Source organism: Macaca thibetana, chromosome 17 (genome assembly GCF_024542745.1).
Source record: "Macaca thibetana thibetana isolate TM-01 chromosome 17, ASM2454274v1, whole genome shotgun sequence".
Lineage (NCBI taxonomy): Eukaryota > Metazoa > Chordata > Mammalia > Primates > Cercopithecidae > Macaca > Macaca thibetana.
In genome coordinates, this window is record NC_065594.1 from 27,978,820 (window position 1) to 27,995,336 (window position 16,517).

At 39.1% G+C, this 16,517-nt stretch overlaps 3 protein-coding genes and 1 non-coding gene across 14 annotated transcripts in view; 2 read left to right on the forward strand and 2 right to left on the reverse strand.

Annotated features, from left to right (window-relative positions):
• Positions 1-5,505, reverse strand: part of CAB39L (calcium binding protein 39 like) — a 135,994-nt gene extending 130,489 nt beyond the window's left edge. For 3 of the 10 annotated variants that reach the window (XM_050766344.1, XM_050766345.1, XM_050766338.1), the window contains exon 1: positions 5,203-5,505. The gene's annotated coding sequence lies outside the window, so the exon portion shown is untranslated. Of the gene's footprint in view, positions 1-120; positions 3,776-5,202 lie in introns of those variants that run through there. The other 7 variants (XM_050766346.1, XM_050766341.1, XM_050766343.1 and 4 more) reach the window with 6 other exon arrangements.
• PHF11 (PHD finger protein 11) overlaps positions 1-16,517 on the forward strand; it is a 211,056-nt gene that overhangs the window by 121,883 nt on the left and 72,656 nt on the right. The window lies entirely within an intron of this gene.
• Positions 2,008-2,113, reverse strand: LOC126940944 (U6 spliceosomal RNA). Its single transcript, XR_007721002.1, has one exon. It is a non-coding gene; the product is annotated as a U6 spliceosomal RNA (small nuclear RNA).
• SETDB2 (SET domain bifurcated histone lysine methyltransferase 2) overlaps positions 5,984-16,517 on the forward strand; it is a 53,758-nt gene continuing 43,224 nt past the window's right edge. For both annotated transcript variants that reach the window (XM_050766283.1, XM_050766284.1), the window contains exons 1-2: positions 5,984-6,081; positions 11,038-11,395. In XM_050766283.1, coding sequence (XP_050622240.1) covers positions 11,380-11,395 — 16 coding nt within the window. In that variant the 5' untranslated portion in view covers positions 5,984-6,081; positions 11,038-11,379. The remainder of the gene's footprint in view (positions 6,082-11,037; positions 11,396-16,517) is intronic.

Here is a 16,517-nt window from a genome sequence, read left to right on the forward strand (position 1 = left end):
TTAAACTGTTTCTTTTAATGTCATGACTTCTCTCTGCTTCCTGCAGGGACTTCCAGCATCACTAGAGGTACTTTGTATGGGTCCCATGGTGTTATTCAAGGTTTATGGTATTGCACTAACCATGAAAAATATGTGAGAACTGCAAGATCACTTTACACTGCCATGCACAATTTACTGGAGTGATGAGCTGCTCACATGGAGATGATCAGCATCACAGGGCTTTTCAAGCAGATACTCACAGCACTTCACTTCACTACAATAGCAACCAGAGAGACCTACAAAATTATTGCGGTAGTACAGTAAGTACCACAGTCATTTACCATGACTGCAGTCATTTATGCAGTTATGGTTTAATACTGCATCCTTACACTTTACATTTCTCTCCACTACTAATGGTGCCAAGTACAACCTGCATTTGTGTAAGTTTTGGTAAATTTTAATTTTTTTATAAGAGATTTGTGTATATTTTATGGTAGTAAATAAAATACACCAATATCTACATATATTTTATGCATTCATGTCTTTTTCTTAATTTTTTCAATATTTCCAAGCTACGTGGCTCATGTGTGAGTTTTTTCAAACTGTCACAAATCTCCAAAAAAAATTTCCAACATATTTATTGAAAAAATGTTGTGTATAAGAGGACCCAAATAGGTAAAACCCATGCTGTTCAAGGGTCAACTGTACAGAGTAAAAAAAGATTGTGATTGAATGAAATCTGTCTATATTTCAAGGAGGCGGCCAGGTGCAGTGGCTCGTGCCTGTAATTCCAGCACGTTGGGAGACGGAGGTGGGAGGATCACTTGAGCCCAAGAGATCAAGACCAGCCCAACACAGGGAGACCCTGTCTCTACAAAAAAAAAAAAAAATTTTTAATTGGCTGAGCATGGTGGCACATATCTGTGGTCCCAGCTACTAGGGAGGCTGAGGTGGGAAGATCGCTTGAGCCCAGGAAGTCAAAGCTGCAGTGAGCCAAGATCGCATCACTGCACTCCAACCTAAGTGACAGGGAGACTTTGCCTCAAAAACAAACAAACAAACAAAAAGGAGGAAGCTGTTGATCTAAGCACCAATTACTTTCGAAAGAATGTGGTCTGGACACAGTGGCTCATGCCTGTAATCCCAGCACTTTGGGAGATTGGGTGGATCACTTGAGGCCAGGAGTTCGAGACCAGCCTGGCCAACATGGTGAAACCCGTCTCTACTAAAAATACAAAGATTAGCCGGGCATGGTGGTGGGTGACTGTAACCCAGTTACTCAGGAGGCTGAGGCAGAAGAATTGCTTGAACCCAGGAGGCAGAGGGTGCAGTGAGCTGTGATCGCACCGTTGCACTCCAGCCTGGGCAACAGAGCGAGACCACGTTTCAAAAAAACAACAAAAAAGTGATTTTTGGCTGCGGGAACCATTTCTACAGAGAGAAATGCAAAGTACAAAGTAGGCCCCAGGACTGCAAGTAACAATATAGGCCACAAGCACAGTATTTGAAAGGCACAAGTTACCCTCCTCTCTCCGCAATAGAACTGTCAGGAACCTGAAAGAACAATTAAAAGCTCATGAAATCCTAACAGCAGTAATATAACTGTTACTTAAAAATTTTCCTGTGACAATGTAAAAATGACCTTTAAAAAATTAAGGCAGTGAAATAAAATCCTACTCCTACTACCACTTGCAAATATTGTGTCCCCTACCATAACACATTTTACCCTTCAATTTAAGCATGTACTATATAACAGTAGGATGTGAAGCAGTCATCTTGGTCCTCAAGATACAGCTGCATTAAGAATGGCAAAGCAATATGCTAGGGGCGTGGGCCCCTGACAACTGTGTGTAGGAAAGCCACCTGATCAGCTCATATTTTTCCATTGGAAAAAATTGTATTAAGGCCACAATTATTTTTAAATTTCTCCATCACAGTAGCCAAACCTCTATCTTAAGTAACAGAAATTCCAAACTGAGGAGTGTGGGCTTTGTGAATAATACAATGTCATATAAAATGTTTGGTTTTTTAAATACAGAATGCTTTGCAAATTTGCATGTAATCTTTGCAGAGGAGCCATGCTAATCTTCTCTGTATAGTTCCAATTTTAGTGTATGTGCTGCTAAGGGAGCACTAAGATTTTTTTTTTTATTTCCTGGCTTCTAGAAATGAAAAAATGTTTTTTATTTTAAAACTTTTTTTTTTTTTGAGACAGAGTCTAGTTCTGTGTGCAGTGGCACAATCATGGCTCCCTGCAGTCTCAACCTCCTGGGCTCAGGTGATCCTACCTCAGCCTCCCAAGAAGCTGGGACTGCAGGCACATGCCTCCATGCCTGGCTAACCTTTTGTATTTTTGGTAAAGACAGCATTTTACCACGGTGCCCAGCTGGTCTCTATCTCCGGGGCCCAAGCAATCCCCCAGCCTCGGCCTCCAAACTGCAAGGATTACAAGTGTGAGCCACCACGCCTGGCCTAAAATGTTTTTTTAAAAAAGAAAAATAGAAGCTAAATTAAGGCAGTGACCGTGAGAGTAGAAAGATGAAAAGGAAAGGCATTTTGGAGACTGAAGCTACCCAGCTGGACAAAAGAAAAAGGTAAGGATTTGAAGTTTTAAATCTTAACCACATAGAAGATGCCTGTACCTACTTTGGGAGGCCGAGGTGGGCAGATCACTTGAGGTCAGGAGTTCGAGACCAGCCTGGCCAACATGGTGAAACCCTGTCTACACTAAAAACACAAAAATTAGCTGAGTGTGGTGGCACACACCTGTGGTCCCAGCTACAGGCACAAGAATCACTTGAACCTGGGAGGCAGAGGTTGCAGTGAGCTGAGATCACACCACTGCATACTCTAGCATGGACAACAGAGCAAGACTCTGTCTCCAGAAAAAAAAAAAAAAAAAAAGATTTTATGTGCCTTCAAGAAAACGATGGCAAATAGAGCATTATCACTTGAGGACTCACCTTAGTTATCTAAATTTTCTGCCTTTAAAATTTTTTTGTAAAGACCAAGGATTACGAACCTATCCTTAACATTATTTGTATGTTTAAACTGGATACAATAATACATTTAATCCAAATTGAAAGTCAAGTGTTCCAGGAAGCAGATTCAACAATTATTTTTCAATTAGGCTAAAAAAAAAAGGTATATCCATACCTCCCAATTACTGCATTCTTTTACTGACTCATTGAACAATTATATTATCTAATATATGCAGTGAATGAGATACCAATGTTTTAGCATTTGTATCTAAATGCTAAACAGCATTGTTATTTAGTACTGACCTCCTACTGTTATTGATGTTTCTTACCCAGGATCTTTCAGCTGATCTTGATAACTTTTCCTGACATGTACTTTAGCTACCAAATCAACACCACTTTATCGATACCTGAATTCTTGCAACTTAGGTTTTATAAGGTTCTTCAATAAAAAAAGGAATTAAAAATGTGTTTTATATTTATTTTGAGTTGGGATCTCACTCTATTGCCCAGGCTGAGTGCAGTGGTTGGCTCCCTGCAGCTTCAAACTCTCATCTCTGCCTCCTCAGTAGCTAGGACAACAGGCACATGACACCATACCCAGCTATTTTTTGGCTTTTATTGTAGACATGGGTCTTGCTGTTCCCCAGGCTGGTCTCGAACCCCTGGCCTTAAGGAATCCTCCCTCCTTAGCCTCCTAAAGCACTGGGATTACAGGCGTTAAGCCATGGAGCCCTGCCCAAAATGAATTTTAAATTCATCAGTTAGGCCCAGTGCAGTGGCTCACACCTGTAATCCCAGCACTTTGGGAGGCTGAGGCGGGCAGATCGCCTAAGGTCAGGAGTTCAAGACCAGCCTGGCCAACATGGTGAAACCCCATCTCTACTAAAAATACAAAAATTAGCTGGGCAGGGTGGCTGGTGTCTGTAGTCCCAGCTACTCAAGAGGTTGAAGCAGGAGAATCGCTTGAACCAGGGAGGGAGAGGTTGCGGTGAGCCAAGATTGCACCATTACACTTTGCACTCCAGCCTGGGCGACAAAAACAAACAAACAAACATCAATTATTTTGCTGTTTGTTTTGTTGTTTGGTATTCCTGATGGGAGATGTCTTTATCATGTATTGTTGATTCGGTTGTTCATCAGTTAATGCTGAATAACTGAAATCTAAGCTCAAGGCAATAATATATTGGCTTTCTTTTCATGCAAGTCAAACTGCTAAAATCTACCACAAAATATTAGCCTTTCATCAGCTTGCTCTTCAGATCCAATACATTTTCCCCTCAAATGAAAGACAATGCATGCCGTCCATTACAATGCTAAAAAAAAAAAAAAAAAAAAAAAAAAAAAGGGAGGAAGGAAAACGAGGTTAAGTCCTGTCTTCTTCCTCCCACCCAGAAAGAGCTCAGAAATTAAGGTGCTTTCCCTAACAAAGCCTCCTCCTGCTCCATGAAGTGACCAAGCACGTCATGGCAGACCCAGAGATTTATAATATATCGTTATCGCGGAAATCAAGATTTGACAAAATTCTTCCTTCACGTCCCGTTTCCGCAAGACCACCACTTTCTAGCTTAAAATGAAGGAAAAAAAAAAAAAAAAGACAGCTGTAGGAATGCTTGAATGCCCGCTAAAGAACAATCTTGCCCAAACGCAAAACTTGACCCCCACTATTACCAAAGGATGGTCTCAAAGAGTAACCCTCGCGAAGAGCAAACAGTTTAGCAGCCGCTCCCTCGAAAATGACGGAAGAGGAGGTCTCTTTTGAACCTGAGAATAGTAGTGAGGCACTCCCCTTCCATTACTAGCTTTGCTTCTTTCTCAATCAGGCAGTTCATCAGCTAGCCTCCTTTGTCAAAGGGGGTTGATGGCCAGAATCTTTGTGAGACAAAGATTACTAAAGAGCTCCCCGGAACCAAGGCGTGAATGTTAAGGCATCAAAGACACCGCCCAGCCCCCACAACGACCAACAAACCAAAACCTGGGATCCCTACTATTACCACCACCACAACCACCACCACAACTACCACCACCACCACTCCTCGCTCTCTCTAGCCAGGGATGAGACTCAGGCCCAGGAAGGAAACCCATCCTTTCCGCAAGTGAGAAGGCGCTGGGTCTCCTCCCTTAGGCCTCTCCTCTACCCCAGTGTTCTCTCTGGACCCCTCCACTACAACGAGACGCTATATAAGTTTTCAACCCCCAAGAAGCCCAGTCCCAGCCACACACAAGATGGCAGCCCCACACCTACCGGAGGAAACAGCTGCGCCACCACTCCAGTGATGCCGGCCTCTCGACTACGAGTAACTCCATTGGCCCAGCGAGAGAGCGCGAGACAAGCCGAGAGCGCTAGCAGCCAATCGAGAGGCGGCGCGCTCGGGCGCCACTGCGGTGCCAGCGGTAAGCGCGCCGAGTCTCTGAGGCGTGAACCAGTAGGGAGTGCGACCAATCAATGGGCTCCAGGCTGGGTGGTGGGACGGCCGGCGTCCGACTCCTCCCATGTAGTGATCGCTTTAGGTGGGTCGGCCTGGTCCCCGGCGGAGGTTCCGCCGTGCCTTATCCCGGGTGGAGGCGAGGCGGGACTGTTGTGGTTGAGATGAAGGCTAGTAAATGGTGAAGTACTTCCCGGCCAGAGGGCACCTGCGCTCGGGAGGTCTGGGCGGCTTGGCGTCAGAGGAGAGTCCCACCCGCGGAGGAACCCAGCCTCGCCAACGGAGCTGGCAGAGATCACTCCCCAGGTCAGGCGGGCAGCGTAGAAAACGCAGCGGAGCCAGGTGAAACCGAGGCACCGCGGTGGGTGACCCCCGAGAGTTCCTCTAGCCGGGCGGTTCGGAGGACCTGACAACGCCGCGGAGCCCTCGGCCGCCCGAACAGGGGCTGGACCCTAGCCCTTGCAGCCTCTCTTCTCCTGGCACCCAAGTACAGTCCTGGCTGCAGAAGGGGCCGCGGGCGCATTGAATTCTCAACCTCCATTTCATTCAGCCTGTCTGTCTGTCTCAGGGTGCAGCCTTTATGAGGTGATTCCTAAGCTGCTGGGAACGTGAGGCTGTCAAAGGGGCGGCAGGAAATGGACAGCAGTATAAAACCCAGAAGCAGAACTTGAAGGTTTAACCGCTAGCCCATTTCACAGGTAAGATTACACGAGCCCTTAAATACAGCAAGTTCAGTCATTCATCCAAGATAACTGAGTTCAGATTAGATAGTAACACTTCTAACTCGCTATCAGCCGCAGCCCAATAAGTAATTAAGTAAGGAAAGATATGTAACTAACTGTGCTCTTTGGCATGTGGAAAGCTGCAGTGAGCTCTGTAAATATTAACGCATGAGGCCAAAGAGAGGAGTAACTTTGAAAAGGTCAAATGGAGTAACCAAAGCATAGGCTCTGAAACCATGCTGCTTGGTTCCTTATTTTGTGTCTGCCACTTATGGTATGACATGCCTTAGCTTCCTCATCAGCAAACGAGCTGCCAATGTAACCCACATGACTGTTAGGGGGATTAAATAAGAACACGTGAAATACTTAGAAGCGTGACTAACCCGTGGTTCTGTCGTTATAATTAAAACGTAAGGAGCCGATAGGAAATGGTCAGTGTGTTTTTAAGGCCTATTTTTAGAAACGAAGAGGGACCATACATTGAAGCAAAGCAGACTGGCTTAGTTATTATGCCAAAATGAAAAAGAAGGGGAAAAAAGTTTTTTAAGCCCATTTACTCTCTGAAATATTAACACCAGTTGTCTCTGGATGATGGGATGGTGTTTAAATTTTCTCTTTCATACTTTATTGTATTTTGCAGATTTTCTCCAGGAAACATGTTTCACTTTTGCACGTTCAGTTGTTTTCAAATTTTCAGGTGTGAACGCTGCTGAGAGCTGCTTAAAAACAAAGATACGGGCCGGCGCGGTTGCTCAGGCCTGTAATCCCCACTTTGGGAGGTTGAGGCGGGCGGATCACCTCAGGTCAGGAGTTCAAGACCAGCCTGGCCAACATGGTGAAACCCCGTCTCTACTAAAAATACAAAAATTAGCCAGGCGTGTGGTGGCGGGCCCGTGTAATCCCAGCTACTCGGGAGGCTGAGGCAGGAGAATCGATTGAACCCGGGAGGCGGAGGCTGCATTGAGCTGAGATCACGTCACTGCACCCCAGCCTGGGTGACAGAGCGAGACTCCGTCTCAAAAAAAACAAAGCTATGGCCATGCACGGTGGCTCACATCTGTAATCCCATCACTTTGGGAGGCCGGTGGGGCAGATCGCTTGAGTCCAGAATTCAGGACCAACCTGGGCAATATAATGAGACCTCATGTCTAAAAAAAAAGTAAAATAAAACTATTACTGAATGTGCTTAAGTGGAAGTATAAATTGGTAGAACCTTTCTGGAAGAGAGTTTGACAATATGCTATAAAAAGCTTTAAAATGAACAATTCCTTTTTGAACATTTATATATACTTAATTTTTAAAAATTAAGTACACTTTTATTACAAAATTGATACCTTGTAGATAAAGAGCACAATCCAGATTTTGACCTTGAGTTTTTTCTTGCGTGTCAAGGTTATATTTATCTCGTAGAAACAGTTGAGTAGCTTCCCGTATTTTTCCTGCTTGGAAGTTCCTATATAATAAAAATTCTCTGTTCTTTGAAAGTTTTGTAGAAGGAATGTTCCCTCACTCCTCTCCCTTCCTACTCCTGCTGGAGACTTTGGTACAGAGCTGTCAAGTGTTTTTTAATACTTACACCTTTTAATACTGTTACATATTCTATATAGGTGAATATATGCGTTTGTATTTTTTTAGTGGAAAAATACCATACTACATCATTCTGTAGCTTTATTTCTTGACATTGGTTTTGCAGTCTGTACATGTTATTTATAGGTCATTATGTTATTTATGGATCGTTTCTTTTAGCTGCTGCATAGTGTATGACTCAATTGATCTGTTAATATAAAATATTTCTGTTTGTCTCTTTTACTGGTCTTTTTGTTAAATCCTATTTTGTTTGATGTGTGCTGTATAGCACATTTTATTGCCCTTCTCTTGAGAACATTAGGTTTCCAGTTTTTTGCCATACAACAATGTTGCAAGGAAAATCTTTGTGTTTTCTTGTGCACATGTACTATTTGTTAAGGATATTATACGTAAAAGTGGAATTGCTTGGTTTTAAGCTGTGAGCATTTTTAGTTTTAATAGGTCTTGCTAAATTTCCTCCAAAATACCTGTACTAAATTACACGTTCCACAGGTAGTTTATGAGAGTTAAGTTTGTCTACAGTTTCCTCCCACAAGAAGTATTTTCTGTTGGGTGCAGGGTTCTATACATTTTTTGGATTAAGCTTGTTAATTGTCATTTAAATCCTATACCCTGATTTTTTGCCCACTTTATCTGTCAGTTTCTTGATTTGTTACTTTGTTATCAAATTGTGGATATGTGCATTTTCCTTTTATTTAAATTTTGCTCTATATATTTCAGAGTGATGTTATTTGTACATAAAGGTTCATGAATATTAAATCTTACAGTGAATTGTTCTGTCAACATTGATTTTGAAAATATGATATTCAACTCTTATTTAATATGAATGTTTCTTCTTATAGTTGCAGATATGTCTTTTTCCAGTCTCTTCATTTTCAGCCTTGCTGTGACATTTTGTGTAACTTAAGTGGGTCTCTTATTTTAAAATATCATATCTAGGTTTTGCTTGCCATCCAATCTGAGAGTCTGTCCTTTAATAGATAATTCACCTTTATTGTGATTACTGACATATTTTGACCTTATTCTTGTCATTATTTAATATGCTTCTCTTTGTATCTTTTATACCTTATTTTTCCACTTGTTTTTTGAGACACAGTCTTGCTCTGTCACCCAGGCTGGAGTACAGTGGCGTGATTTTGGCTCACTGCAACCTCCACCTCCCGGGTTCAAGCACTTTTCCTCCCTCAGCCTCCCAAGTAGCCCAGATTACAGGTGCGCATCACCACACCCTGCTAATTTTTGTATTTTTAGTAGAGATGGGATTTTGCCATGTTGGCCAGGCTGATCTCAAACTCTTGACCTCAGGTGACCTGCCCACCTCGGCCTCCCAAAGCGCTGGAATCACTTTTATTTTTAACTGAGGTTAGCCCCAAGTTTTCTTTGTTCAGTTTTTTTTTTTAGTAGATTAACTTTACATTTCAACACAGTTCTTAAATTTATGTTTTCCTAACAAAGTGTACATTTAGTCAGTATCGATATGGCCCCTGTAAAAAGAATTTAGCATGCTTCTGCTTTGCTTTCTGTCATCTTGAAACAATCCCTTCCATCTCTCCTCCAAAAAAGAATATAGTCTCTCATTATATCTTTAAGAATTTTTGTTTTGTTATTAAATTCAGTTTATGTTTAACATTAATGTGTTTTACTCATTTATTTGCTCACTATTGCTGCTTATACCTCAGTGCTTTCTTGTAGGTTCATTTTTCATCATCAGATACTTATTTCTTTCACAGTCTCTGAGTGACTCTTTGAATGTCTGTAAATGTCTCTTTTTTCATCTTTAGTATGGAAAGATAGCTTGGCTGGATATAGAGTTCTGAGTTCATACTGACTTTTCTTTAACATTTTGCATCTGACATTTCTGATGAGAAATCTCATTACTAGTCTGATATACCTTCCTTTTAGATAGTCTACATTTTTCTGGAAACATCTAAGACTTTGTGGTTTTGATATTCTGAAGTTAGTCACAGTTTGTCTAGCGATGTGTATTAAGAATTTTATCCTGGTTGGTACTCAGTGGATTCAGTTTGCTTATGTGTTTTCCAGTTCTGAGAAATTCTTGGTCATTATTGCCTCCTCTCTCAGTTTTGTGCCTCCTCTTGTTTCTTTGCTCTGGGTTCTTGGTGAATTACTCAAATCAGTCTTCCAGCTTATTAACTGGCTCTTTATGTGAGTCTGTTCTGTCGTTCAGTCATCTATTGAGTTTATTTCAACAACTGTTTTTATATCCAAGATATCTAATTGACTTTTTTTCAAAATTGTATGTTATTTCGTGGATGAGATTTCCTTCTTTAGCTCAGTCTCTTTCATAGTGTAGCCTTCTTCAGATGTTTGAGGACTCTTAGTTGTGCATTCATCTCCTCTGAGAGGATTCCTGCCCATAGTTTTGCTGCTGTGATTGTGGTTGCCATCATCTCTATAGCTTCCCATCTGTTTCCTTTCCCCAGAAAGGCCTCACAGACTTGGCCCTTAGAGAGTTCCCTTTTTGTTTTCAGCATGGCTATATATATATTTTTTAAATCTCCTAATATTTCCATGGTTTGGTGTAGAAGTGGCGGAAGAATTTATTGTATCTTGGCTAACATCTTGAGAATTTAAATTGTTGATCTATTTTTGACCTGTTATTCTATGTCTAGATATGGTATCCTAGGGAAATTGCCAGAGATAGGTATAAAGTATATCTATTTTATCATTATTTATTATACTAAAAATTAATCTAAAAAAGGAAAACAATCTAAATAATGGAATATAGAGGTTTATATTACTAATCAGTATTTTATTAAAATTTAATTATTAAAATATTTAATGTACTATAATGTATGGGTTATTGACCAAAGTATGTTGTACAGCCAGTCGTATTAAAATATTAATGATGAAGGAAATGCAGGAAATGTTTTTAATGAAAGATTATAAAAAATTATATATACTGCAATCCAAATTTTGTTTTAAAACTACATTCTGAAATAATAACAATAATTGCCAGTATTCCTTGAATCTTTCATATGTCAGGCACTATTCTATGTAATTAAGTCTTGTCCTCAGAACAACCTGTGAGGTAGTTAGTATTATCCCCTTTTTAAAAGTTTTTATAAAAGACTTACAAAATGGAGATAGTTTAATTGTTAGTAATGTAAATACTAACAAATATATTAAATATGGGTGATAGGATTGGGTGGGCCTTCTCTAATATTTCTAATTTCGATACTTTACATATTTTTTCCAGATAACATGTTTTTTGTAATGGTTCATGCTGTTTTAGAAGATCAAGCTGTTATAGCAATATCTTATTTCCTTATATATATATAGTCCTTTACAAATATGCACTGTTTTTTGTTGTTTTCCTTACAGAATGTTTCATCCATTTGTGGACCAAAAGATGGAGTTGTTTTTTATTTTTACAAAGATAATGTTAATGATCTGATACTACTACAGATATTCACGGGATGAAGATTCATGGACTTGTCTTTTGGTTGGACTGTCACTCATTTCTGAAAGTTTCTTCAGCCACAATTTCTATTTGAAAATTCAAGTACCAAAGGATATCAGGTTTAGAATGGTATAATGATGTATTCTGTCTGAGGACTGCAAATTTCATAGAGACCACAGTTGGATTCCAGTGATACTCTCCAATCAAAGTGATTTGATAAACCTAATTTTGAAGCATTTTATATTTATAAACGACATCAAGAAATGGGAGAAAAAAATGGTAGGTTGAAGAACACATTGTTACTCTTTAAAAGTATATAGACAACGTAAGCTGATGTGGAATTGTCAAGGTTTTGCATTGCAAGGAACTTTTCTAAATTAGAGGGAATTAAGGGTTTATTCTCATATAGCCACCAATTTTGACTGTCTTTATCATTAATTGTGAAAAAAATTGACTGTTTTTTGAAAACCTTTTTTTTCTTCTTTTTTTTTTTGAGATGGAGTCTCGCTCTGTCACCCAGCCTGTAGTGCAGTGGCGCAATCTCGGCTCACTGCAACCTCTGCCTCCCAGGATCAAGTGATTCTCCTGCCTCCACCTCCTGAGTAGCTGGGATTACAGGTGCATGCCACCATGCCTAGCTAATTTTTTCTATTTTTAGTAGAGACGGGGTTTCACCATTTTGGTCAGGCTGCTCTCGAACTCCTGACCTCATGATCCGCCTGCCTTGGCCTCCCAAAGTGCTAGGAGTACAGGCGTGAGCCAGATATACTTTTAGTGTTACAGAAAAATTAAGAAGATTGCAGAGTTTCAGTAACCTAGTACCCAGGTTTATCTGTGATTAACATTTTACATTTGGATGCTACATTTGTTACAATTAATGAACCAATATTGGCACATTATTATTAACTGAAGTCCATAGTGTATTCACCTTAGTTTTTACCTAATGTCTTTTTCCATTCCAAGATCCCATCCAGGACACCACATTACATTTACTTGTCGTGTCTGCTTAGGCTCCTCCTAGCTATGATAGTTTGTCAGACTTTTCTTGTTTTTGATTTTTTGGGGATTTTGTATCCGAATATTTTGTAAGATGCCCCTCTGTTGGAATTATTGTCTGATATTTTTCCATAATTTGACTGGAGTTATGGGTTTTGGGGAGTGTGATCTCAGAGGTAAAATGTCATTTTCATCACATCATATCAAGAGAACGTGCTGTCAGCATGATTTCTCAGAGTTGATATTGAGCTTGATTAACGGAGCTTGAGCTGGCTAACGTAGGTGGTGGTCTCAAATTTCTCCACTGTAAAGTTGCTCTGTTTCTCCTGTTCCCTGCTATACTCTTTAGAAATAAATCACTATAGGCAGCCCACACTTAAGGTGTGGGGATTTTTGCCCTCCCTCCTTAAGTGTGGAATATCTACATTAATTATATTTGGAATATTTCTGCAGGGGAGATTTATCTCTATCTCTTCTTCCCCATTTATTTATTCAGTTAATCATTTATATCAGCATGGACTCATGGCTATTTATTTTATACTTTGAGTTACAAGTCAGTACTACTTTATTTATTTTGTTTTTCAAACTGTCCCTGGTTAGGCTATTGGGAGCTCTTTTAGTTGGCTCTTTTTTGTTGTTTTTTTTTAGATGAAGTCTCACTCTGTTGCCCAGGCTCGTGTGCAGTGGCGCCAGTCTTGGCTCACTGCAACCTGTGCTTCCCGGGTTCAAACAGTTCTCTTGCCTCAGCCTCCTGAGTAGCTGGGATTACAGGTGTGTGCCACCACGCCCAGCTAATTTTTGTATTTTTAGTAGAGACAGGGTTTCACCATATTGGCCAGGCTGGTCTTGAACTCCTACCTCAAGTGATCCACCCGCCTCAGCCTCCCAAAGCACTGCAATTACAGGCGTGAACCACCATGCCTTGCTCGGTTGGCTCTTGTTTCCCTTTGATATACCCTCATCAGTGTAGGTATTTTTTATTTGTCTTTGTTTTATAGCACTTCCTTAATTTTTTTTGGCACTCAAAGATTGCTCTAGATTCATCTTGTGTATTTCTTGCCCATCTTAGAGTCAGCCATTTCTTGAATAACCTGTCGATATTTTTATCGCAAAAAGGTATTAGAAACCAAGATCTAGATGATAGGTGTGTTTATTGTTACTGGAGTGTCCTTGTTTATATGCCCTTTCAGCTGGCATATAACATATATACATAGCTCATGGCTATAAATATTTCTATATGTAACTGTTTGTATCTGCCTTAAGCTAAACATGAAATTATGCTGATGTTTCCAACTCTGTTACCACATGAATCATTCTAGTCTCCTCTCCTTATCTGTATGCTCCCACTCCAGTAGTAAAAAACTTAGTTCCCATCACCCACCATCCATTTACTTAATCGTTCAGTTCCAGTATACATACCTTGGCTGGGCACCGTGGCTTATGCCTATAATCCCAGCACTTTGAAAGGCTGAGGCCAGGAGTTAGACCAGCCTGGTAAACATGGCAAAATCCTGTCTCTACTAAAAAAAAAAAAAATAATAGTAATACTAAGTGGCACACGCCTATGTATAATCCGAGCTATTCCAGAGGCTGAAATATGACGATTGCTTGAACCCAGGAGGCAGACGTTGCGGTGAGCTGAGATCATGCCACCGTATTCCAGACTGGGTGACAGAGCAAGACTATCTTAAAAAAAAAAAAAAGAATTTTAACCCATCCTCAGGTGGGAAAATACTTTATCAACTAGAGTACAGTAAGTAAGTATGTGCAGTTACTTTTGCCTTTATTTTTACAGACTCCACTCATTTCCAAGGTTACTTAGATCAATACCTTTTCCACCCAGCCCTTGGTGAAGTTGTTTATATGTTTGTAATACAGTTAGATTCTCTTCATAGTCTGCATTCCTTACTGAGATCTGTGACATCCTAAATGATTTTTAAAATTTGTGTACGTTAAAGTTCATTGTTTACTCTTTAAAATTCTGTGGGTTTTTACAACTGCGTAATATCGTACATCTATAATTATAGTATCATACTCAATAGTTTGAGTGCCTTTAACATAGTTGTAATGTGTGGATTGTTATGCAGATCATAGTACTGATTTCACCAGGCTGTGATCTAAGCCAGTGGTTCTCAATTTTTTTTTGGTCTCAGGATGACTTTATACTCTTTAGAGTATTTAAAACCCCAAAGAGCTTTTGTTTATGTGGGTAACATGTGTTGATACTTACTATAATAGAAATTGAAACTGAAAAGTTTCAAAAAATATTGTCTCATTTTTAAAAAATAATAAATCCAGCATGTTGAAAATATAAATAAAAACTATTTTCTAAAGCAAAAATATTAGTGAGAAGGATAACATTGTCTTACATTGTTAGAAATATCTTTAATAACTGGCTTGTTAGATTCTCATATCTGCTTCTACATTCAGTCTACTGTGACACTTCCTTTGGTTAAAATGAATAAAAGACAAGCTTCACACAGACAAGAAGCTGAAGAAGGAAGAGTATTTTAATAGCCTTTCATCTAATTGTGGATATTTTTCTTTGTTGACTCTGAAACTTAACAGGTAGTCATTCCTTAAAGGTTAGTTGCAGTGTGGAATCTGACGTATCATTGAGTTTTTTTACACTGTTACATTAAAATCCATTGGTCTATCTTGCACTTTGAGTAGGTCTTTTACCATGTATGATTTTACATCATGTATTGACTACTTGTAAAATATTGGTTCAGGGAATTATGCAGATCTTCCAAATGTTGACACATTTAATCATATAATTTTAAAATCACATTTGTTATTATTGCTACTGATCTCATTTTAAAAGTGGTTAACTCTTCAGAAACTTTCAGGTTTGCCATGGCAGATACAGGGTTTTCAAAATTCTCATTTTCGTCCTGTAGCTTGAATTTTATCATTAGCAACAAATATTGTTAGTTTTGTCCTTCAAGTGATAGGCTGACTTTGCTCATATGCCAGACACCCAAGTCTGGAAAACTATAGTTTTATCAGTGGTTCTTTTAAGTAAAAATGGTTTTCATTTAAAAACAAAAAAACAGGTAGTTTAGCTTATAAGTTAAACAATCCCACTAGTATTTTTTCTTGAGACAGCCGTTATACTATAATGGCTATGCAAATGATTGTAATCATTTATGTTGTTTCATTAAAGATATACTTAGATGAAATTGGTGGTGAAGATCACAATGACTTACTGATAGTTTGATGCCACTACCTTGATTCATGCTGAGACACTAGCAATTTTACTCACAAGTGCCTTTGTACTATCAGATGATGTCAATACAATAAAAACAGCAAATGTCCTAATACTATTTTTTAAATAGTTTGTCCTTGTTTATTCTCTGAAATAATTTGGGTAGTCCTAGGGGTCCACAGACCACATTTTGCTAATCACAGGCTCAAAGATACCTTAGAGTTCCTCTAGACCAATACCCTAAAGCCTGTTACTATATATGTTTCTGTGTACTGAGGTCATTAGTAATGTATTTGGTAAGTATTTCATAAATACTTGTCTAGCAAATGATTCAGATCAGTATTATTCATGATCATTGTCTGTTTACAAAGACTGTCTAAAGTGAGATTGGTAGACGTACTATAACTATACCATTTACTTGGCTTCCTTCATGACAAGGCTGCTACACTTCTTGCCTCATGGTTATAGTCTTGCAATGAATAGTCATAACTGGCTAAATAAAAAAGAGAGTTTGAACAGATAATGAAGTTATCAGATGGTATTCTTCATTTCTGGGGGCAAATACCAGCAATATTAGTATCCTGAATTGATCTTCAATTCAAGTACCTGCTCCAGTATTCCTTGTAAATATCTTCTAATAAAATATACTGAAATATTTACGGTTCTAGGTTATAATGCTGAGCATGCATACAGTGCACAAAGAAGTGAAGATCAGGAGCAAGAAACTAAAATTGCTTATATTGTAGTAACTATGTCTACAGTCAAAATCAAAGTCACCCAGATGATTCTTGTGATACTCATTTAGTCTCCTTGTGCACAGAAGTTGTTAACTGGATCTATTAGTTTCATTTATCAGAAAGTTTGGTTACCTCTGATCAAGAAGGAAGACATGAGGAACAAGTGACATTTTAATGAGAATTAAACCTAGCAATATGAGATAATAAGGATGTCATAAGGAAAAACATTTATTTAAAACCCAGAGCAAATAAATATGAATTGCTTAGTTAACATTCATTTATTGTAGAAGCAGATTCAGTATTTTCTTTGATTGGCTTTGTTTTTTTAAATTGTATTACCAATGTCCTTTTTATTAATCAGTTCCAAGATTGAGCATTTACTCTGTTTACTTTTTAAATAACTCATTTTAAGTATTTCCTACCAGAATAATTTAGTAGCATGTATTGGCATTTCTAAGAC